The following is a 23592-nucleotide window of genomic DNA, read 5'->3' on the forward strand; positions in this document are numbered from 1 at the left end:
AACATGCTGTTGTGAATAGAAAAATCAGTCTCTCTTGTTATCAATCAGAATAAATTTTATCAACAAATGTAAATAACTCTTGTTATCTATAAAACTAAATTTTATCAACAACAGGAAAACAAAGCAAAAGCAGAGCCCTAAGAAAAAAATAAGATAAACACCCACATCAAGGAGAGAGGAAACCTAAGTCCAATGCAGCAACAACAATCAACACCCACCTGAAAAAGAAAATGAAAGCAGCCCCTCAGACAGAAACTCTCTAACAACTAAGGGAAGGCCAAAACTCTCAATCAGAAATCACCACCACACCCCTACCACCCCCCCCCCCCAAAAAAAAAAAGAGGATCAAACAACCCAACAAAAAAATAGAATGCAATGATCAAGAAAACAGTAACCCAAAAACTGGAATTCAGCTTTCTTTGTGACCAAAACAAAAATGAATTTAGCATTCAGCATTGTAAGGGTAAGATGCACAACCCCTTCATCACTTACCGTATCCCTACTACAAAGCTCTTGCATGGTCCTCCAGACTATAGTAAATTCGCAAACAGAAAAAATACAGTGCAGGATATGTATGAGTATCATTTGGAATGGTCATTGAAAAATACCAAAAAAATAATCAGATGTTATATTACATTAATAGGCGAAATATTATTGTCACAAGGGTCTGTTACTTTTCCAAACATCACAACACACCTTTACTGTGACGTGGATAGATGATGTATCCATTCCAACCATTGGATATAGAGGACATGGTCTAAATTATCCATGTGTCAAATTTTAGATTCTAATTCAAACAAATACCCTAGCATGCATCCCGTGTATGTCCATAGATGTGTACCAGTAATCTTGACACAACTATGCACTCTCTCAACTTTGAGGAGCCATGTATTGTGACTTGTGGAAACGTCAAACATTCATATATAAAAATATCAGAAAATTTAGAGAACAGATCTCCTGAATGCATTCCATTGGGGAATCCATGGACAGCATTTATATTTTGTCATGTGCACGTTGGATGGGGCCGAAATTTTTTGAACAGGATATACCCATGCTCCTCTGCTCACAGTCAAGTTTAATCCCAAACGGAGTGGAATAAGTGGCAAAATAAAGCTTTGCAAATCCAGTGGAAAAATAAAACATTGAAAAGAATGAACCACCGAAGAAACAAGGGGAATGTGTCAATACATAGGAAGGTATGATATAATTTGAGTCTGAAATTTTACACAAATTGAATGCATACCATTTCCTAGATATCCAGTGATCCAAATTGCCAGATCACCCTCCCACATGGCACACAGTCAAGAGAGTATCTCTCTCTTGATAGTGCAGTTCAGAGAACTTTTTTCGACGGTAAAAGTCCATAGAAAATATCATCGGACATCGGGTATTAAAAATACGAGAAATTTTCCATATCCTATACAGTACGTGTTGCGTGCGGGTAGGAAGAGAGAAAATAGAAAGAGAAAAAATAGGGATGCAGAGATAGAGATAAAATAGAAAAATAGATAGGATTTGGCTTTATAGACGAAGCTGAGCTTCTTTGGCCTTATCGAGGAAGCCATGACCTCCTCCTTTCTCTCTATAGAGAAATTGTAGGAACCCAAATTAATCAAAGTCTCATTCCCTTTTTCCATTACATGCTTCAACTATAAATAAGGATTTGGATAACTACTACTTAGTTATCGAACTACCCCCTTCCCTAACTTATCTCCATTACTAACCAGACTCCCTAACTACTTAGCCATAGAAAATAACTATAAAAGCTCCCACAAATATGATCATAACTACTCTCCTTATTATTTCTACCTTGTATTGTTATGGAAGTAACAGTACGCCATAAGGTACATATTTTCAAAATGTTGGTACATAAGCAAATTATTCATGATATGTGAACTTGCAAACCATGCTTTGCATCACACACTGCTTCCTCAGATTGAATTAGATCACATCACACCTCAGAGTTGCCAGAAAACACGGATAAACCCCTTCCCACTAAACCAACTTTTCCTCAGCCTTCTCTGTTATGTTTCTAAAAGCACACTGAAGGTATGCACCTCTGTTGCAAAGCTAAGCAAAACACACCTAATGGAACCCTTGCCATACAGTCCACACTTTGAGCCACACTACATGAAGTGTTGAACTGTTAAAACTGACTATTGGATGGGTAGAAACAGCCCTTGGATTAACCAGATCTCAAGTGGACATATTTTCTTGATAAGCATCTCTTCTTCACAATAAACAAGACCATGTACTGAAGGAAAACTTGCCCAGATTCCCTATCTAGCTTCACATTACAGTCCCAAAGCTCAATTTCTAGTCATTGTGAGAAAAGAATGGGTTAACTTATTCAATCTTCCATATTAGCTTACATCCAGATTCCAAAAATTAAAGGAAAAAAGAAGAGCATGAAATAATTTCAGAAAGAAAGCCCACTTCTGACAGATTACCTAACTTCATGGCATATCTATGGGAGAGATGTTTGAGTACAAGCTGAAGATACCCTTTGCTGTTTCATCTCTTAAAACACCCCTCAATCCAAGATGTTCCCGAAAAGCCAAGGAACAGAGAAAAAGGACACAGTATAATGCCCTTAAAAAATGGACATCTCACCTACAATGAAAGAACATGCCTTTCATTTCCCTCTCTTTGATCCTAGGATTGGACAACCCTTGAGATCCACAGTAGCATCTTGTGCGTAATCCTCGCGGCCATCTCCCAGGCCCATCCTCTTTCTACCTTTGTAATCATGTTGGTAGAGGGAGAAAGGAGTTTTGGTGGAGGGCCGGTAGGGAAGAAGTGTTGGATTTATGTGTCCATCAAACCCGGTTCGGTCCAGTTCAATCCGGTTTTACTTTGTATTGAACCTTTATACATTTTCGTTTAATATTATCACATGCGATATAAACTTTTTGAGCATTATGTGTCCGTAAGTATTGCTTAAAATGGTAGTCACGACTAGGGTTTGGGCTGGGCAACCTTATCATATGGTCGTCGCATTGGGTATGCCTAGACATGTGATGTCAGGGTACGAATGCGAGTACTCACATGATCGATGTGTGTATTGGCGAAAAATCTATTTTGTCGATTCCCTCATGTATTACTGCCAGATGTAGGAAGGGATAGACATGCGTCACCGAGACCCAGTACCTGAGGGAACCCTGTCACTGCAAAGTGTGACCGCATTCTTTGGTTCATCAATGACTGAGACTCAAGCGAATCAAAGCAGGTGTTCTGGGAATGCGCGAACACTTTATGAGTGAAGGAGTTACTCAACATGGTCACCACTGCCCGATTGGGGAACACCGAGATTGAGGTTGTGTATGGTCGGAACGGAATCTGGATCCAGTGCCGTTTTGGAAATGGTTTTTGCAAAACCTATTTTACATAAAACAATAGATTATATATAGTTATTTGATTAAAGTGTTTTATCAAGTTTTGCGGGACCCGATTAGATACGCACACTCTTGTATGGGCATGTACTATGAAATGGGGTTTGGCAGTACAAGTGTACATGCCCTAGATTCCATAATGATGGTGTTGATTAGTAGGGGCGTTAAATTATCATGTAGGGAGTTATTTGGAATTTGCTAAAATAATTATAGTTATTGGATATGATGCTAATTGTAATTATCCATAAATTAAAATAATTAATTAATTATATCATTCCCTATTAGATTCTACTTCTTCACCAATTAGAAGCACTATGAGTTTAAACAGGAAAGCCAACAAGGAGAGAGAGAGTTAGACTCTCACTGGGATTTTTTCCATCTAGGGTTTTAAAAATCCTAGCATTATAAAACACCCAAAAATGCAGAAGGGGGGCAGAGCTCCACGCATGGATTTAAGTCTCGGTCCGTATCGTATCGTCGCGGCCGATACGTCTCGGTATCGGTCGTGGTCGATACGATACAGGCCGAGACGTATCTTTTTTTTTTTAAATGTAAATGTCTTGACTGTATCGAGACGTATCGACCAAGACGTACCGATACGATACGATACGATCGATACAGTCGAGAGTTTTAAAAAGAGATTATTTTATTATATGTAAAAAACGATATGTATCGAGACGTATCGAGTCGTCTCGATATGTATCGATATGTATCGACCGATACATACCGATACATATCGAGACGACTGAACGCTCGACTCGACGAACGTCCTCGATACGATCGTTAACTTAAAAACACATGGCCATTTCATTGTTTTCACCTAAAACTCGATTTCTAGCAGTCCTAGCGGAAAAAAGGTCTTCCCAGCTTTGAGAAACCCTTCCAAAAACACATTTAAACATGCTTTTTGGGTAAGATTTCTTGAGGGCTTTCAATTCTTTGCCAAAAACGAACTTAGAGGAGCTGAAATCACATCATTTGGTGGATCTAACAGCCTACATTCGAATTCAAAAGCTGTTCTTGAAGGGTTAGGTAAGTTTTTTGAAAAAAACTTGAATCTTTTGCTTTAATCTTTGATTATTGGTATGTTTTTTGGTATGAATCAAAGAGAATATGTTACACAAACATAGAAATTGCATTCTTTGTATGCATTTACAGAGATTTGGTTTCAAATCCATGTTTCTTTGACCATTTTTACCCAAAACCGAAAATTCCTTCTTTAAAATGAAATTTTTTTTTTTTTTCTTCTTAACTTTAAAACAAATGGTAATGTTTATAAGATATGGAGTACATTATGTATAGATGTATGACATCCCAAGAAGATTATACATTTACCCTAAAATCTGTTTTTTTTTTTTTTTTGGGGGGTATTTTCTGAATTTATAAAATACTTAAAAAAATGTAAAAAATCTAATTTTTCCATCTATACTCTTTCATTATAGTTTGATAAAATGTATAATTGGCTGAAATAGAATCAAAGACTTAGATTCATATATGTAGTACATTATGTCATTTTTTTTAATTATTTAAAAAATTAAATAATGTGTAACTAGTTGTAGAAAATATAAAAATGTTTAAATATTGTTTAGGGCAACTTTGCTAGGTAGTAAATAAAAGAAGATGATGCAATGCATGACATGCATCATAATGTGTGTCTATACTTGTATAAATAATAAATTATTGATGTGTGGATTTGAATATTGTTTAATATATATCTTATATAGTTATCTACTTTTGTTTGGTATTTAGGACGATGCCGCGACAACAAGACATTGGGTGGTCTTATTGTACCAAAATAAACAATAATAGATTGCATACACAGTGCAACTTCTGTGACACCCAACATCTTGGAGGTGGGGTAACTCGGCAAAAAGAGCACATGGCAGGAGGATATGGAAATGTTTCCAAGTGTACACAGTGCCCTGTAGAGTTAAGCAGGGCAATGCAAAAACACCTTAGAGATTCCAAAAAAAAATCCAAGCAAGCACATGATGATGTTGATGCATTGGTGAAAAATTTGATGGAAGATTTTGAAGATTATGAAGGATCGGATATGGAAGCAGAGGAGGACCCAGAGTTGGCATTGGCGATGAAACAATCAAGACATGAAGCAAAAGAGCAATAATGGAGAGTTGAGCAATTGATTATAAGTCAATCAGCTCGACCCAGCCAGGGCCCTATAGATATTGGTGTTGGCTCCTCTTGTCGTCCATCTCTAAGTAAGGGTAAGCAGCCTGTTGGCCTTAGTAGAGCAACCAGTGTGAAGGGGATGTTTGACCGGTTTACAAAGAGTGGTAAGGGTAAGAGAAAGAAGAGCCCAGATATCAGAGACATGGATCCTAATGTCTATAGAGCAAGGGATGCTAGCCAACAGAGGATTGAAGAAAGCTTTCAACCCAAAACACTTAGTAAAAGGATAGGCAGAGCAATCTCCAGATGGTTCCACAGTTCTATGATTCCACCACATAAGGCAAAAGATCCCCACTTCAAGGCCATGGTAAAGGAGGTTCAGCGGTGTGGGAAAAATGTTAAGCCACCCACACCTCATGAGAGTGTTGGGCCTTACTTGGATGATATTGTCCAAGAAGTGCATGAGTATGTAGAGAGGTTCAAGGAGAAGTGGCCACTATATGGAGTGACCATCATGTGTGATGGATGGAGTGGACCAACAAGATTATCCATCATCAATTTTCTTATCTACTGTGATGGAAGGACGATCTTCCACAAGTCAATCAATGCATCTAGTGAAATCAAAGATGCCAACTACTTGTACAAGTTAATGGATGAAGTTGTGTAGGACATAGGAGAAGAAAATGTTGTCCAAGTAGTAACTGACAATGCAGCAAATTTCAAGAAAGCTGGTCAGTTGCTTATGTTAAAGAGGCAACATTTATTTTAGACACCATGTGCAGCTCATTGCATAGATTTGATGTTTAAGGACATAGGAGAATTGCCCAAGGTCCAAAAGTTGGTTGGTAATGCAAGGAAAATCACCAACTTTATTTACAACCATAGTTGGGTTTTGGCATTGATGAGGAGTTATACACAAGGGGATTTAGTGAGGCCTGCAACAACAAGATTTGCAACAAATTACATTGCAATTGATAGCCTCATTTCCCGAAAGCATGGGCTGCTACAGATGTTCACCTCTACTGAGTGATTGACTAGCAATTATGCAAGGTCTGAAATTGGGAGATTTGTTCAAGATCTTGTCACCTCCTCAAAGTTTTGGGCTGCAATGGGCCGACTTTATAATGTTATGATGCCACTCTTTTGACTGCTTCGAGAGGTTGATGGGGATAAAGAACAGACCATGGGTAAGATGGTAGAGGCCATGGGATGTGTGAAGAGAAAAATACATGAGAATAACCCAACATCAAACAAGAAGTATTTGAAGATTATATCCGATCAATGGGAAAATATGTTGGTTCAAGATGTTCATTGGGCAGGTAATCTTATAAGTATATGACTTTGGTTTCATTTTAAACACTTAGTAGTTAGTAAGTTACTATTTATTTATTTATTATTAGAATTTCTAGGTTTCTAACCATCCATTACAAACCATGTGCAACATATTATTTGAATCCGGATATCCAATACTCCAATGATATAGGGTGTAGACCGGATCTATCATGCGTGCCCTAAGGAATGTTGTGAACGAGAATGGAGCCAGGATGTAGCGAAGGCCACACTTGCCATGGATGAGGTTAGAACTAAATTAGTTGTATAAATGATTGAAACCAAGAATAGAGTGATTGGTGGAAGTGGAACTAATATATTTTTTTTTAATACCTCTCTAGGCTAAGTATTTTCGGGAGGCCACTCGTGGTTTTGCTGATAGAATGGCTATCCATGCTAGGAGCACACAACGCCCAGGTAATTTAGGTTTACCTAATTTATTATATCATTTAAAATTTGTTTTAAGGTTTTGTCTTTTAATATTTCATTTATTATTGTGCAGCTGATTGGTGGCTCAATTATGGGGGTACTAGTGCTCCACACTTAACCCGAATTGCAATTCGAGTATTATCCCTGACGGCATCCTCTAGTGGCTGCGAACGTAACTGGAGTACATTCGGGTTGATACACACCAAACCCCGAAATCGTCTCAGTTATTCAAAGTTGGAGAAGCTAGTGTATGTCCATTACAACATGAAGCTGAAGCTTAAATATTTAGAGCTGGAAAGAGAAGGAGATGATGTAGATGTCAACCCAATCGACATCAACCACCTACTTGACGATGAAGATCCAGTTAGAGCATGGATAGAAGATACCGATAAGGTATTGGTGATGGATCAATTAAGTGAGGATCGCCAGACAACCAAACCCGATCCAGTGATAGAGAGCATCATTCAACAGATGGATGAGGATGCAACACAGCCACCATCACAAGATCCTTGTCCTAATGTTGAAGAAAATGAAAGTAGCTCTGAAGAAGGTTTAGTCAGGAGGACAAGGTCAGGTCAGGTCATCCGTATGGAGGAACTCAACAACATGTTGATGATGAGGATGAAGACGACGATGGTGATGGTGATGGTGATGGTGGTGGTGGTTCTGTTGCTGCTGCTGCTGCTGATGATGATGATGATGGTAGTGGTGGTGGTGGTGGTGGTGGTGGCCATAGTGCTAGAGGTAGTGGTGGTGTTGGAGGTAGTGGTGGTGGCCATGAGGCTTCACAACATCGTGCTGGGGTTCAGTTCACATGTGAGGCAGGATACACACATACTACCCAAGATATGGATCATGGTGCTGAGCCTGCTGGCCATAAGACTTACTCGCGGAAGCCGCATAAGGGCAAGTCTGCCAAGCACTCCCACAATCCATATGATAGTGATGTGCTTATGAGTGGCATGGAGTCACTTAGCATTAGTTTTGATTATGCTGGTGCTTCATCAGGCCATGGGCATTATGCATCAGGTTCTTCTTCAGGCTATGGACATGGGGCTTCTGTAGGGTATGGAAGTTATGGATACGGAGAGAATCAAGCACAAGCACAACCTAGTGCTGTCGTGACATTAGCCACTCCAGAGCAGTACACACGATTCTACTATGAGTGGGAGAGTCACTACCATCAATATTTTGACTGGGATCAGTATTGTGCTTATGTTCGGACAGTACACAACATCATCCTAGTCACTCCTATTGTTAAAGACCCTTACAGACATGACTTTGATCCACCCCGACATTCTTCATGGCAATAGAGTGACTCTACATGTAAAGCATTTCATCTTTTAATCTTTTATAACAATTTCAAAGTGCTGCACTTGTCTGGTTATTGATTATTCACAATTTTTAGTATGTATGCATGATATATGACACAAATTGCCTGTTTATATTGTTTTTTGTGTCCAAAAGTGTATTTTCATGTGTATTTTGATCATTTTCATGCGTTTCTGCACCGATCGATACGTATCTCCGATACGATATGATACGTCTCTTAAAATCGCCTGACCGATACGATACCCGATACCGAGACTTAAATCCTTACCTCCACGTTTTTGGCTGCCCCCCCTTCTGGATGATGTTTGGGTTTCCTCCTCTTTCTCTTGTGATCTCTTCTTCTCCTTCTTCTTGCTCTCTATTATTTGAGAGTTAGGGTATTGGAAACTCGGATCTATGCTTGAAGAACTGAAGAGTATCTAGGATTGGCTTGAAGAACCTTGGCTGTACCATTGGAGGTTCAGATCTGTTGTTGGAATGCTCATTGGAGGAAGAACCATTGTCTATTGGAGGAGCAACACTTGAGACTCATCAGGTTAGCAATTCTATGTTAATTCCTGTTGATTTAATTGTATTGATTATTCTTGGGATGTGAAAGTAACCCAAATCGATTATTTTCCGCTGCGCATTCGGGTAAGGGATGGATCCCTCTATCCATGGGATGGAATAGAGATGACTTTTCTTTATGTTAATTCCTGTTGATTTAATTGTATTGATTATTCATGGGATGTGAAAGTAACCCGAATCGATTGTTTTCCGCTGCGCATTCGGGTATGGGATGGATCCCTCTATCCATGGGATGGAATACAGATGACTTTTCCCCTGATGTCATATGACATCATTTTATAGTTAAAAGAAGCTAATGAATGAAATAATTCTAGTTAGAATCACTTTTAAGAATCTGATTTAGAAATCAGATTTTGGTTAATTAAACAAACAGGCCTTAGTTAAACCACTTATATAACCAAGTTATTAGTACTATTCATTATTCCTAAAGCTAATAGAATTGATCCAGCCTTGAGAACTTGGGAGAAAACAGTAGAAGGAAGGAGAAAAGAGAAGAAGAGGAAGGGAAAAGAGAGGACATACTTGGGGCTTTGATCTTGTACTTGGAGTTTAAGCTTTGAGACCTCCATTGGAGACTTTGCTGCATAAGACCAAAGCTGCCGGCATAAGACCAAAGCTGCCTTCACCTTTTCTCACTACTGTACTCAGGTAAGCCTTAAAATCTGCTGTTCCCATCTTCATCTTCTCAATTCTTCATCCCTAATTGACTCTTATACCCAATTCAGCCATTAAAACTTAGAATTAATAGGTTTAATTGACTAAACCCCATGTCTTAACCCTAATTTGAATCAAATATTGGTTCAAATGTGGCTGTGACCTGAGAATTACACCTTAAATACCCAATTCATAGCTGAATTGCCCAAATTACTAACCCTAGGACGCTAATTAGGGTTAATTAGCCAAAACACCCTAAAATTATTTATGGTTTTTGAAATTAAACTGTTAATTTGTATTGACCCACCTTAGATTAGGTCCAAAAAGTAAAATTGGGACCTTGCATGTCAAGATCCAAGGGTCACAAACAAAAGCCCCAATTCTGACTTTTGGACCGGATGGAGTTGTAGGCCTACAACCGGTCGACCGTAGGGCCTGGGCTCTGAATCTGGTTCAGTGTTTTAACCCCATTTTATACCCTAATGCTTGGGTTTTGACCTAGGACTCTTCCTAAGTCTAATTTACGATGTTTTGTGTTAATTAGGGCTTTATAAACCTGTTCTTGTGTGGTTTGTCTGGACTATTGGAGTTTTGCTGGGCTAGACTAGTCTATCATATTAAGTAAGGGAAATTTGGACTTAATTTAGTGTGCTTATCGATTTAATTGTTATTTGTTAAGTATGCCATGTCATGCATCATAAATATAACTCAGATCATGTAGTTTTATAGCTTTTAATTATTTGCATTAGTTGCACGTGAATTAGGATGCATCGACATGTTGCATTGCATTGATACTTTACTTTGGAACTGTATGAATGATGATGATGTACTGGTTAACTTACAATTACTATATTTGATACATATGCCATCATGTTAAACTGCATATAGTTAGGATTGACATAACCCAGTACTACGTCCCTTACCAACAGAGGAGAGGTGTTGGATAACCCGTGGTAGGTCCGAAGGGATGATTCTGGAATGCCATTCACTGTCCCATTACCGAAGAACACTACAGGTGTGGGAACAAACAGTAAGGTTAGTCACTGGGGATCCATTAGCGTCAGATGTATGATGCCTGAGCTGCCAGGTCTCCACCGTAGTAGAATGGTTTCGCTTGGGTGACCGACGTCTGGTTATGTGTTTCCGGGACCGAGGCTAGCATTCTATTACAATAGTACTTATACCTCATGTGACTTAGTATCCATGTTAGGAGCATGCTTATTTTAGGTCATTCATTACGGACTGCCTGTATGTGCTTGCATGTTTTTCCTTACTGGGCTCAGTGGAGCTCACCCCCGTGGATATCCCTAATTTTCAGATGATATTACTGTTGTTGTTGCTGGTGTTTCTGTGGGAGTCTCTTCTGCTCAGGACACTCCTTCAGCTCTTGGAGTTGATACTCCTCTTGTGGTGGAGCACAATGCTTCGTGCTCGTGTGATGACTGCACGTTCTCTTGAGCTGCCTGACAGACAGGCTACTTCCTTCCCTTTTTGTTACAACACTTTTGTATATAGACTTTTGTAGATAAGTCTTTTGATTGTGGGTTACTGTAATGGATAGTCTTGTAACTCAGTTTCACTTAAATATATATATATATATATATAACAGCTTTATCACTAGCTTTCCTTATTACTGTCTTAATTCTATATTTAAATTGCTTCCGCTACATTTAAATTCTGTATTTGTGATAATGATTGTGAACAGGGCACTGCACTTACAATCCTGGTGGGCTGGTTGGATGTCAGAGACATCCAGTCACACTTAGCCCTTATAAACCGGGCCGAGGTGTGACAACATGGATCCCAATAATTTTATGGGACATCAAAGAGACGGACTAGGCATTGGTTTGTCATACCAAACCCTAATAGGGTTCCATGGGCGATCATGGAAAACCCTAAAATTGAAAATAGGATGCCCAAGCCAGATTAGGGTGCCCTAGGGCAACCCTAGGGTTCCCTAGGGACAACCCTGGAGATCCCAAGAGTTGGGAACTCACAGTATATTGTTTATTGGTTTCCCATGGTGAACCATCATGTTCCCATGGACTGTAGCACCGCCTACAAGAAGTTGCAGGGGAGAGGAGAAATTGCATAAGAAGAAGAAGGGGGAAAAGAGTTCTAATTGCATGATTACATGGTACAAATAAAAGGAACCAAAACACTCCTATTCTAACTCTAAAACTGAAATATAATAAAACTCTATCACTGCCTATACCGTATTCAAAATAAAACAAAAGACTAAAAGATAAATCTAAATAAATAAATAGACTACTAATATCCTACTAGACCTGAGACTCAAACTGGACCCGGTTCATCTCCATCTGGATACCCAATTGGTTTGGGTCAGTCCAAGGTATTGCACCTACATCAAGTTGGTGTTTAGTTGAAGATAATGTGAGCCCATGGCTTTTATTAAGTTAGGGAGAGGTGAGCTAAAAGAAACTCTTTTCAATCTCTGGATTTATTATGTAACAGATATTCCACTTGTTGCCAAACTAAAGGGGGGAAAGAAGAAGAGGAAATCTCACACGTTTATTTCCTCAGCTCTAAATATCAATGTATCAGACTTCTGTAAAAAAATTGCAATTCCAGATGTTTATTTGCTCATCTATTCAATCATTTCTTGTTCTTACTAACTTGATATGATTTTCCTCTAAATTATCAAATGAGTTAGTGACACAGGACACGTAACGAATCATTCTTCAGGGTTAATTATGGTGGTGCAAGAATTTTTTGCATTGAATAAATCTTTAGTCAAAGTATACTCAAATGAGTTTTTTTGGCGAGTGGCAACTGTGAAGGTGAATTATATGCGTCTTCTTGAATACAAATTCATTTAATGTGTACGGTTAAATAGCCTTGAGAAATAATGTTCATTATAGGCATTATTTCTGGGGCATTATAGCAAAGAACTGTTTCAGTCCATGCTGGTGCCGTTGCATTAGACATTAATCCCATATGGAGGCCTATGTGCAAGCTTGGGATGCTGGTGGCAGTCCAATGGGCTGAAATTGACCTTTGGGTAGTTATATTATAGGTTGGGCCTTTCATTTTTTGGGGGTTTCATTGTAATGGGCCTAAGACCAAAAAGTGGGGATAAAGTTAGTACACGGGATTAGTAAAGTATTTGAGTTAGATTAGGACTTAATAGTAAATACTTTGATAGAGTTCTGTTATGAGTTTATTCACATTATTGATTGTGTTAAATTGATTAGGAGTTCCTTTAATGAGTTAATTTAAGAATTTTAGGTCTTTATACCTCCGATCAATTGGAGATGCTTTGAGTAAAGAATATGAGTTTTTTAAAGAGTTTTGGTATTGTTGAGCAGTGTCGGGATTGGTATCCCAAACCTGGTTTCTTCTCTTCTTCCTTCCAAGAAGATCGATCTCATCTCTTTTCCCTCCCCTTCCATCGATCTGATTTCTTACTTTAACCATGGAACAAGAACTCGCCGAGTAATATCTCGCTTTTTTGCAAAGGCGAGACGAGATCATAAGTGAAATAGGAAAAGTACACTATCTCAGCCAAGATCTCGGTTCGACCGAGACTGAACCAGAATAATACCTCTGATTTGTCAAAAATTCATCTTTCTTCTCAATTTTTGATGGAAAATCGCCGGATAACTTCAACAAACGCGTGGAAACGTCGATCTACATCAAGATTGCAATGATTTGGACAAGTTTGGAGGATTTCAAGGTAATTGTATGTTTGGAATGCTTTCTAATGCCTATTTTACATTTTTACATTTCTAATGTTTATTTAAGCTTGTTTACATTAATTGTATGCTTTGAATGCTTTCTATTACTAAATTATGTGTAGAATAGGACCTATTAGTACGTCCTAGCCTACCAAACTAGGGTCCACAGTCAAACTCCTATTTAGACTTTGATTTTGGAAAACCTGATAGCGTCATGTTTAAATGGCCCAAAATAGGCTGTATACCAAGTTTCATGACCAAACTATGTTAAAAACCCACCGAAACCATCAAATGAGTTTAAATTTTTTTGAACCAATTCGCCGAGATCTCGGTCCAACTCAGTTTTTTGGCTGACCGAGTTGGGGTCCAAAACCGAGTTCTCGAACCATGCCTTTAACAACACAAATGCTTCTCTTTTCCTTCCCCTTCCATTGATCTGATTTCTTCCTTCGATTTGATTAACTATACATCCCCCCCCCCCCCCAAAAAAAAAAAAACAAAAACAAAAACAAAAAGAGTTGCTTCCTTTATCTTAAATCTAATCACAGATTTGATCATTGGGCCTGCTTGCATCTGAGATCCATAATCTAGATTTTCAGATTACATTATATACATTCCATAGCAACTAAAGGGCAGATTTTTAAAGAACAGCTGTAAAATCAAAGGTGCCTTACGATGCACATAAAAATTAGTGTAGCAAAGAATCTAGGATTAGGATGTTGAGATCCACAAGTGCAAATGACTCAGAAAAAATTCAAAAGAATGCTTAATGCAGTTCTAGATTGGTAAGAGACAGCTAGAAGCCAATAACCAGGATCTGCTATGAACTGGGTAATCTGGCTAGGTCAAAATAGGTGAAAATTGTGAAATTAGGGTTAGGGTTTGATGGGACCTAGGGTATGATGGTAGGGTTAAGTCAAATTGATGTAGGGGAGTCTATCAGTGAAGGTTACGTTAAGTTTTAATGGTGGAAGGTGTGTTGGAATCAAGGTTCTAAAACTTGGGTTTCGACCAAGTTTCGATCAGCTAGAAACCGAGATATGGTCGAAACTGGTTGAAACCTGTGATTTTTTCCCAGCCAACTTGACTTGGTGGTTTCGAGGCTCAAAAATGCTTTTTTTTAATCTGATTTTTGTATACAGCCTATTTTTTAAATTCTAAACACAATGCGTGAACTATTTTCACAAAAAAAAATGGTACTTGTGGTTTTTTACCCAAGTTTGATAGTGTATATTGTTCTTGTACATTGGCTGGAAACTAGGACAGGCACTTATTTATGTCAAATATCATTTAAGTAAATGAAATATTCATAAATAAGCAAATAACCCCTATTTAAATCCAATAAAAATAGTTAAAAAATCAAATTCCAAAAGCATAAAAAGTCAACCCCCCAGTTCAAGAACAAAAATTGAATTTTCGTCGCTAGGTGAAATTTTCAACTTTTTAATGCTGGGGTTTTTCTCAAATCTAAAATTTCATAAATCTTAATATGGTAAAACATTATTAAAAACCAAAAGTGTGGTAAGATACTTATTTGTTTTCATGACTATAACAATATTTTCATTCAGAGCGATTTTAAATAGCATTCGTGCACACCAAATTAAGTTTGACTGGAACATAACTCCTTCAATATAAATTAGATAAACACCAAAAGTGTGATAAAATATTCATTTGTTTTGATAACTAAAAAAATATTTTCATTTAGAGCGATTTTAAACAGCATTCGCGCACACCAAATTAATTTTGACCGAAACATAACTCCTTCAATATAAATCAGATTTAAGCAATCTTATATTTTTTTTTAGCAATTTTTACCATATTAAGATTTATGAAATTTTTAGATTCGAGAAAAACCCCAGCATTAGAAAGTTTAAAATTTCACCTAGGGGGATATTTTCTTATTTATGAATAATATCTTAAGTAAATGAATTATTTACTTAAATGATATTAGGCATAAATAAGTGTCTATCATGGTTTCTGACCTAATTTCTGGCATAAATAAGTGCATGTCCTAATTTCCGGCTAGGTTTCCTCAAGTTTCGATGGGGATAAGTGACACTTATATAGGTTTTCATGTCAAAACTAGCGAAATATGGTCGAAATTTGGTCGAAACTGGTCAAATTGGGTTGAAACATGGGATTTTTTAAAGTCGATGCCAATCTTGTCTTAGTTTCTTATGAAACCGAAATTTAGTTCCACGGTTGGAATGAATTGGCAACAGGTTAGATTTAGGGTTTTGGGTTTTTAAAAGGTGGAAGATGATGGAATCTAGGGTTTAGAGCAGTCAAAAGTGGACCAGACTTGCATCGAGTTTCCAAATGTATGAGGGGAGAATTTGATCTAAATATGGGCGAGTTTTGATGGCTGGTTAGGTCTTGGGAAAATTGAAAACAAAAAGGGAAAATCTAGGGTTTGGATGTATGGAAGATTAGAAAAAGAAGGGTAGAGGATGGGGATGATTCAAACTCACTGTTGTTGCAGAATTTCCTTGGCAACAGCTTGTTTGATGATGAAAACTTGAAAAAAAAATCAGAACTTGAAAGTAGAGCTTCAAAGAAACTACCCAGGCTTCACACTATAAGGTGTTGATTGGATCAAACACCAATCCCACAAACGAACCACCAGGTTTCCCACCGCAAAATGTCAATCGGATCAAACACCGATCCCACCAGCTTTAATCAAACACAAGACAAAAATCTTCAATGGAGAAGAAGAGAAGCAAAATCTTTTCATTAATATCAAAATTCGTGTTCAATACTTGCCCCCTTACAACCTTATATAAAAGACTCAAAAATAGACTCCTACAATAAAAAAGAAAGGCCTAAACCCAATCCTTAACCTATTAGGTAACCTAAATTGACTAGAAAACTGAAATAGACTCAAAACAGAGTCCTAATCTAGCCCAACTAAATACTTAAAAGAAAAACTACTAAAATCACTTAAATTGAACCACTGGTTCAAACCAATTTTGGATCGGTTCAATTTAAAACACTAAAACATGAAAATAAACTAAGTACAAAAGCTAATCCCGTCTGTAGCCTAATTACCCATACTTTAGATCCATAAAAGTGACCTATTACATTAAAAAACCATGAGATCAAAGGCCCAACATGTGTATAAACCAACCCTAGACTTATTCCTAAGCAAAGAAGCTCAGTTTGGTGATAAATCTGCATCACAGGAGTAGCACCAGTAAGTGATAATCGGAGAAAAGGTCAGACTGGGATGACTCAGATATGTGCACAGGGAGTGACGAATGCTCCAATGAGGAGTGCTATGGTGCAAACCTGAGGCATTTAATATATTTTTTTCTTGGAAAAATGGAAAGCAATTAGAGCTTTACACGCATGCAGCATGGGCTTAAACGTAATAGAGTTCCATGGTGCGGAGAATTCACAAGTAAAGCTTAGTGAGTTGAGTCATATGCCAGAGAAATACATACAAGGAAAACACAATCTCATGGTTTATAATCGACATCAACCCCCCCCCCCAAAGGGAAGTCATCTCACAGTAATACTAAAGTTATACTCAGAATGCATCGCATCACAAAAATTATTTTTAGTAACATATCAACACTGAAACACAAGTAAATGCAATAGAGCTACCAGGATATATATATAGGGATATTATCAGCACTGCCCCCTGAGGTTTCCCAATATATTAAGGCACACCCCTGTGAGAATGAAATTACACTAACCTCCCCTGTTTTAACGGACATTAGTAATGGGCTGTTAAGTAGTGATGTCAGCAGATTTTTTTTTTTTTTTGACAAATCTGCCCTTTTTAATAGATGAAGTATCTATTCTACCCTTCCAAATAAAAGAACCAAACACCCCTCTTCTTCCTCAACCGAATACCTCAACTTTAGAACAGACATCTGCTACCGTTTGCACTCCGATGACCCTACATTCCTGCGACCAAAAAAGCCCGACGGCTTGATCAACTTACTTCTGGTTGATGGACAATTCGACCCGAATTATTTCGTGAGAGCCATGCATTGTACTCTGGCATTTGAACCTTCATTATTCAACGGTTGGTTTGGGTCCAATGGCAACTAAACACTTGGTCCTTCTGATTCGTTTGCTGCCCAGCCTAGTGCATCTATCTCACTCAACGTTATGTCGCTATCTCCATCATGAATCATAAATTTCTGCAAAAAAAATCCAAAGGTTGAGAATTTGAAAGTGAAAACTCAGATAGGCAACGATGGATAGGGTTCCTAATGTCGGCCAAGGTTGAGTTGTTATCTCATGAGGACTTTATTGCTATCCGATCTCAACAAGTGTTATCTCATAAGGATTCTACTGCTGGTTTCACGCTTTCTTAAGAACTACTCTATTGCTGGTGATCACATGCAGACTCTACTCACCAGTCTCCTAGATAAGTTTAACCTTATCATGATCCCATCTCTTATTATGTACACGAATGTAGAGTGACTCACCCTATCTCAATCTCTCTTTTACACCTCTTGTAACCAAACCCAAATAGGTTCAATATATAAGTTCTAACCTCAGCCATCGTTGAATCAATAAGAATAATTCCACCTTAACAGCCTGGAACACCAACGTCCAAGTTCCAAGTGTTGGTCCAACATCTCATGGGCCGACAGGTCTTCGAAGGATGCAATCTACAGGTTAGACCAAACCGATCCCACTTGTCAAAAGCTTCTGTAATGGAAGTTGATGAACTGCATACGCGTCAATTGTTGAAAAAAAAAAAAAAATTAAACACATGTTGCCGTTTGAAGAAGACACAGGTGCAATCCCCAGCAATGCCACCATTAACGTGTCCCTTTAAAAGGAGTGAGACCCTGATTTCCAAAGCTTGTTTCATCTTCTTCCTACCCATTTGAAGCTTTTATTCACTCAGCACTCAGAAACTGGTCTTTTTCTTCTACATTCTCTTCAGTTGTCTCTGGTCAGGATGAAGGTGGGTTTTGCTTCTCGTAAAAGCTTTTTTGAAGAAGTTAACAGTTCTTTTTTGTGGGTGATAATGATGTGGAATTAAGAAGGCTCCAGAGAGGAGGTCCCAAACTCATGCATCATCTGAAGAAGAGAAGGTAGGGACAAGGAAGCACAAAGCAGAGAACATGGCTGAGCATAAGAACAAGAAGGCAAAGCCTGAGAGTGGAGATAAGGACATCCAAACGGAAAGCAAGCAGACAATGCAGATGCACAGCAGAGGAGGCTTCGTGGCCGGCAGCTCACCATTGCCGTCGGACGCGGAAGAACAGCTTTGTGGCCAAAGGAGCTTTAAAGCAATCAGTAGGGTCACACCACATCAGGACTTTGTCCACGAGTTAGAAGCTAATGAACCAGTCAAGTGCTGGGCTGGGTTTTTTTATGCTTTAATGTGAAAGATAATTTAGTCAAATGCAATTTCAGAAGTTATCACCGTTCGAAAATGGGTAATGGTTGATATTTCATTCTTTCAGGGGTGTGCCTTCATATATTGGCAAACCTCAGGGGGTGGCGTTGATAATTTCCCTTTATGTGTGTGTGTGTGTGTTGTAATATGGGTTCAAGGGTAAAATTGTCATAGGGGTAATATTGTCCTTGTACCTGTTCCAGAACACTCTTTCTCATATTATAAATAAAGGATGGCTGTAGTCACTCTAACTGAAGCCAGTATTCACGGATTTCAACAATATATATATATATGTGTGTGTGTGTGTGTTCAACTGACAACAATTAATATGATACTCAGAACAGACACCAACCTGAGGGCAACATTTGGCAAACTGTGGTCACTTCCAGCCTCAATACAAGAAATTGGTAAGGAAATAGGTGTTCCACCTTTTGGAGCCTCCTGAAAAACAATCGATATAGCATCCAGAAATATCACAATATCTGGTGTATGCACTGGAGAAACATTCTGCCAAATAAAAAAATGGTTCATCATTGTTAGCATAAAAGAAAGAAAAAAAAAAAGGCAGAGAAAGAAAAAAAATATACAACAGCATCGTCTAGCTACTGTGGCAATGTAATGCACACCTTTATCTGGACACAGATGAGGTCCTCTGTATTGCACTCAGCAGCAAAAGAATGGATTTCTAGTGGTTGAATAATTTCAAGTTTTCTTCTCCACCTCCTGCCTGGTATATAGATGCCCTCTAAGCCACAATGAACAGAAAACCTTTCTGGTTCCAGTGATACACCACGAAAAGATAAAATCCCTTCAGTCCCAGCTTCTTGAGTCTTCCTAAACTTCTGGGCCGAAAAACGGTCCAAGTTTTCTAGGTCAAAGGTGGGTTTAGGATTGGAGGACGTAACTGGAGGGAGTGGTGCAGCACTATTTGGAGGAAGCGATGACATAGAATAACTTCTGAAGTTACCAAAAGAAAATAGTTGGGAGCCAGATGAAGCAGAAAGGGTGGTGGATCTATAAGATGTGCTACCAACGCCTGAAGTATTACTCAAAGGAGGGGATAGTGGACGAACTGGAGGAGGAAGACTACGATCTAAAGGAAGCAACCATTTAAGCAGCTCTCCACAGGGATCCTCCTGACTTGTGTAAACTAAGCTGTCCCCATTATCAGAAGCTAGATTTTTATCCTGATGTTTCTCAAATTGAAGAACCTCAAGTGTGGGATTTTTCAAAAGATCAACTCCAACATGGACTCCTAAATGCACCTGCATCCTTCCAAACAAGAAAATGAGATGAGCATCAGTAGTGGTCCTATTCACTGGTTCTCAACTGTGGCACTTCAGGTCGGAAAATAGAACCATATAATGAAGTTTCTGGCCAACAGTATAGAAGCTACATACCAATTTCGCAGAGTTCTTTTTATAAAAGAAAAAATAATTATCAGAGGATAGATCCCAAATGTTCAAAAATGAAACACAGCTTCAGGAAAGATGGGAAAGAGAGAGAAAATTCAAAACTTCAAATTAAACAGGGATTAGCAGACAAAACATCAACCCCCTCATGTTGTTGTTCAAAATCATTACCCCTTATTGTTTCGTAGCCTTCATAGTAAACTGCTTGTCAAAGGTTTCACCATTTACCATCAAATCAAGTAAACTCTTTCTAATTTTATCCCTTATCTTTTTGTGGTTCACTCCAAAATGCATGGATATATGCACATACAGATCAACACAAATAAGACAATGATTATTTCCCATTAAACTCCACAAGATAAACAGGAAGTATTATATAGTGAATAGTGAGAGGGAACAAAAAATAGGCAGTATAATCAAATTCAAGCATATTAAGACCTAAAATCTTTCAGAACCCATTTTCCAGTGGCTCACGTGCTTGAAGGCAGCCATAAAAGCAATCAGTTGGGCACTATATTATAGTGGCCATTGGACAGAAGTTGGAATTTTATTTTCAGTCCAACCCTTAGACAAACAAAAATGGCACAAAAGCAGCGTGTTCTACAAACAATGTCAACACAATGTACAATACCAAGATACATTATTATACATGGATAATGAAAATTATGTCTAGGTAACATATGTCAAAATGTGGTAACAACTGAGAAGATTTACTTAGTCAAAATTATATAAAACTTTTTTGATCCAGAATGGCACTTTCAGGGCCACATCATTATCATATATTTCAAGTCCAATTTAGAAATGAAGAGCTCCCAAAGTTCTTAAGATCAATTGCAATTGAAAGAACAATGTCAACGCAAATGCCCAATATTTGCACACATTCTCTACAGTAGAGCAAGAAAGATCAAATCTGCATACAAGAACAACAAGACAAGTCCCAGAAAATACCACTATGTCCCCATTAGAAAGAGAGCAGCATCTAACAGTATCTCTAGCCAAGCCACCAGACATACTAGCATCAAAGGTTCCTCTATCAATAACTGCATTCACATGAGCATCCTTTTCTAAAGTCTTCCTCACTCCAGCATCAATAGTAGTTAACTTCACTACTGCTGTTTCAGAATATTCTGACACATTTCTTTTAGACCAAAGTGGTTCATCTGTCTCTGCAATCCTAACAAAAAAATGGGAGTTCTTAAACTTTCCCAATAATGTTTCAGTTCGTCTTTTGTGGTCTTCCATTCTAAGAAGACATTCACTAGCAGAAATGTCCCCTTCTGGATCAGTCTTCTCCGAAGTTAATAGGGTTTCACCATTCTGCTCCACATTTCGAGTAGGACTCACTTCTTCACTGTTTCCAGCGACAGAATCAGACTCAGTCCCTGTACTTTCCTTCGGTCGCTTAGCATGGTTGATGCCATTTTTACTCATTGCTGCAGCAACCCTGAATGGTGTTATAATTTCTGTGTCCTGCTTAGCTGTTGATAAGCATGCTAATATATGAACCTGCTCACCTGGACATGAAAATAGAATTCAGGCCCCAAGTAAAAGATAAGGCACCAACTTTATGGGTACCATCAAATCCCATAACAATCCAGAAGAGTACTCGAGAGATAAAGCTACCAGGAAAAACAAAGGAGCGGTCAAAAGAGCGAAGTGAATGGATATCTGGTGCATCAGTCCAATTATCAGGAAGTTCCTCTGCAAGCACATATCAAGCATTAGAATACTAGGCAATCAAATATACATATATATATATATAGGGAAAATTTTGTTGTAATTTAAGCTTGGTGAAAAAAAAGTTGTGACCTTGCTTTTTTGGCCTTTTAGTATAACACAGTTTTTTCAATGAGGGTAAATCCTGTCATTTCACATGTCAACCCAATAAAGCATGCAAACAATGACAGCTCTTGATAGTGACTTAATGATAAGTCACTTTCAAATTATTTGGAAAACCCTTTTACCCTTTGCCTCAAATAATTTTTGGGAATAAGACAAGGGGCAATCAAAAGAATGCTACCACCTCTCACTTCACCACTTTGGTGGCAATACGAAGCACCCATATATATATAAAATAAAGAAATGATCATATCCCTATAATATATCTACAATAGTTCAATAAATTCAGAGTCCAGTCCAAGGAATTTCAAGAAACCAGCATTCAGACCTGATCATCAAGCACATTTCATCACAAATATCATGATTATGGGAAAAAGGACTCTGTCCGGGAGTGTGGTGCCTGCGCCCAAGCTAAGGATGGGGCAAAATGACCGCCTGTCTTCGTGAAAGGCGGAACTCTCGCTCTTGTTGATGCTTCCACACGTGCTCCCAGCGCAGGGGCCACGCTCCTGGACAGAGTACATGTTCCCCATGATTATAGAGCAATACCATTACCTCTAGTTCTTGAGCCCACCTTACCCACAAGGGGGAGGGGGGGAGATACCAATCACCCATAAAGAATCAAGCACCAATTTCAACAAAAAGAATAAGAACTTACTCATTGTATTAGATGGGAAAAATATGCTTGTGACTTGCTAGAATTTCTTCAATAAAATCAATGAGTTATTGACTCGTTTCTGATGCAGATTCATCACCAAATAGGGCTTGTTTGCTTAGGAATAAGTCTAGGGTTGGGTTATATACATGTTGGGCATTTGATCCCATGGGTTTTCTATGTAATAGGCCACTTTTATGGGCCTAAAATATGGGTAATTAGGTTGTATACAGGATTAGTTGTTTTAGTTCCATACTTAGTTTTATTTTTGGTATTTTTGTTCATAAATTGAACTAGTTCAACCAATGGTTCAATTTAAGTGATTTTAGTAGTTTTCTTTTAAGTGTTTAGTGGGGCTGGATTAGGACATTGTTTTGAGTCTATTTCAGTTTCCTAGTCAGTTTAAGTTACCTAATAGGTTAAGGATCGGATTAGGCCTTTCCTTTTTAGTGTAGGAGTCTATTTTTAAGTCATTTATATAAGGTTGTAAGGGGGCAATTATTGAACAAAATTTTTTTTATTAATGAAAAGTTTTTGCTGCTCTTCCTTTCCATTGAAGATTTTTGTCTTGTATTTGATCAAGGCTGGTGGGATCAGTATTTGATCCGATTGACACCTTGCGGTGGGAAGCCCGGGTGGTCGTTGGTGGGATTGGTGTTTGATCCAATTGACACCTTGCAGTGTGAAGCCCAGGTGGTTCTTTTGAAGCTCTACATTCAAGTTCTAGTTCAAGATTGCATTTTTATTCACGAATCTCATTCAAACAAGCTGGTGTCCAGGAAATTCT

General features: G+C 38.3%; 1 protein-coding gene across 2 annotated transcripts in view; it reads right to left on the reverse strand.

The window, feature by feature from the left end:
* The window catches only part of LOC122656516, a 44580-nt gene that overhangs the window by 17251 nt on the left and 3737 nt on the right, over positions 1 to 23592 (reverse strand). The window contains exons 3-6 of one of the 2 annotated variants that reach the window (XM_043851074.1): positions 21935 to 22012; positions 21260 to 21825; positions 19526 to 20164; positions 19252 to 19406 (exon numbers count right to left, since the gene is read on the reverse strand). In XM_043851074.1, coding sequence (XP_043707009.1) covers positions 19252 to 19406; positions 19526 to 20164; positions 21260 to 21825; positions 21935 to 22012 — 1438 coding nt within the window. The remainder of the gene's footprint in view (positions 1 to 19251; positions 19407 to 19525; positions 20165 to 21259; positions 21826 to 21934; positions 22013 to 23592) is intronic. The other variant, XM_043851075.1, reaches the window with a different exon arrangement.

This window comes from Telopea speciosissima, chromosome 3 (genome assembly GCF_018873765.1).
Source record: "Telopea speciosissima isolate NSW1024214 ecotype Mountain lineage chromosome 3, Tspe_v1, whole genome shotgun sequence".
Taxonomy (NCBI): domain Eukaryota; kingdom Viridiplantae; phylum Streptophyta; class Magnoliopsida; order Proteales; family Proteaceae; genus Telopea; species Telopea speciosissima.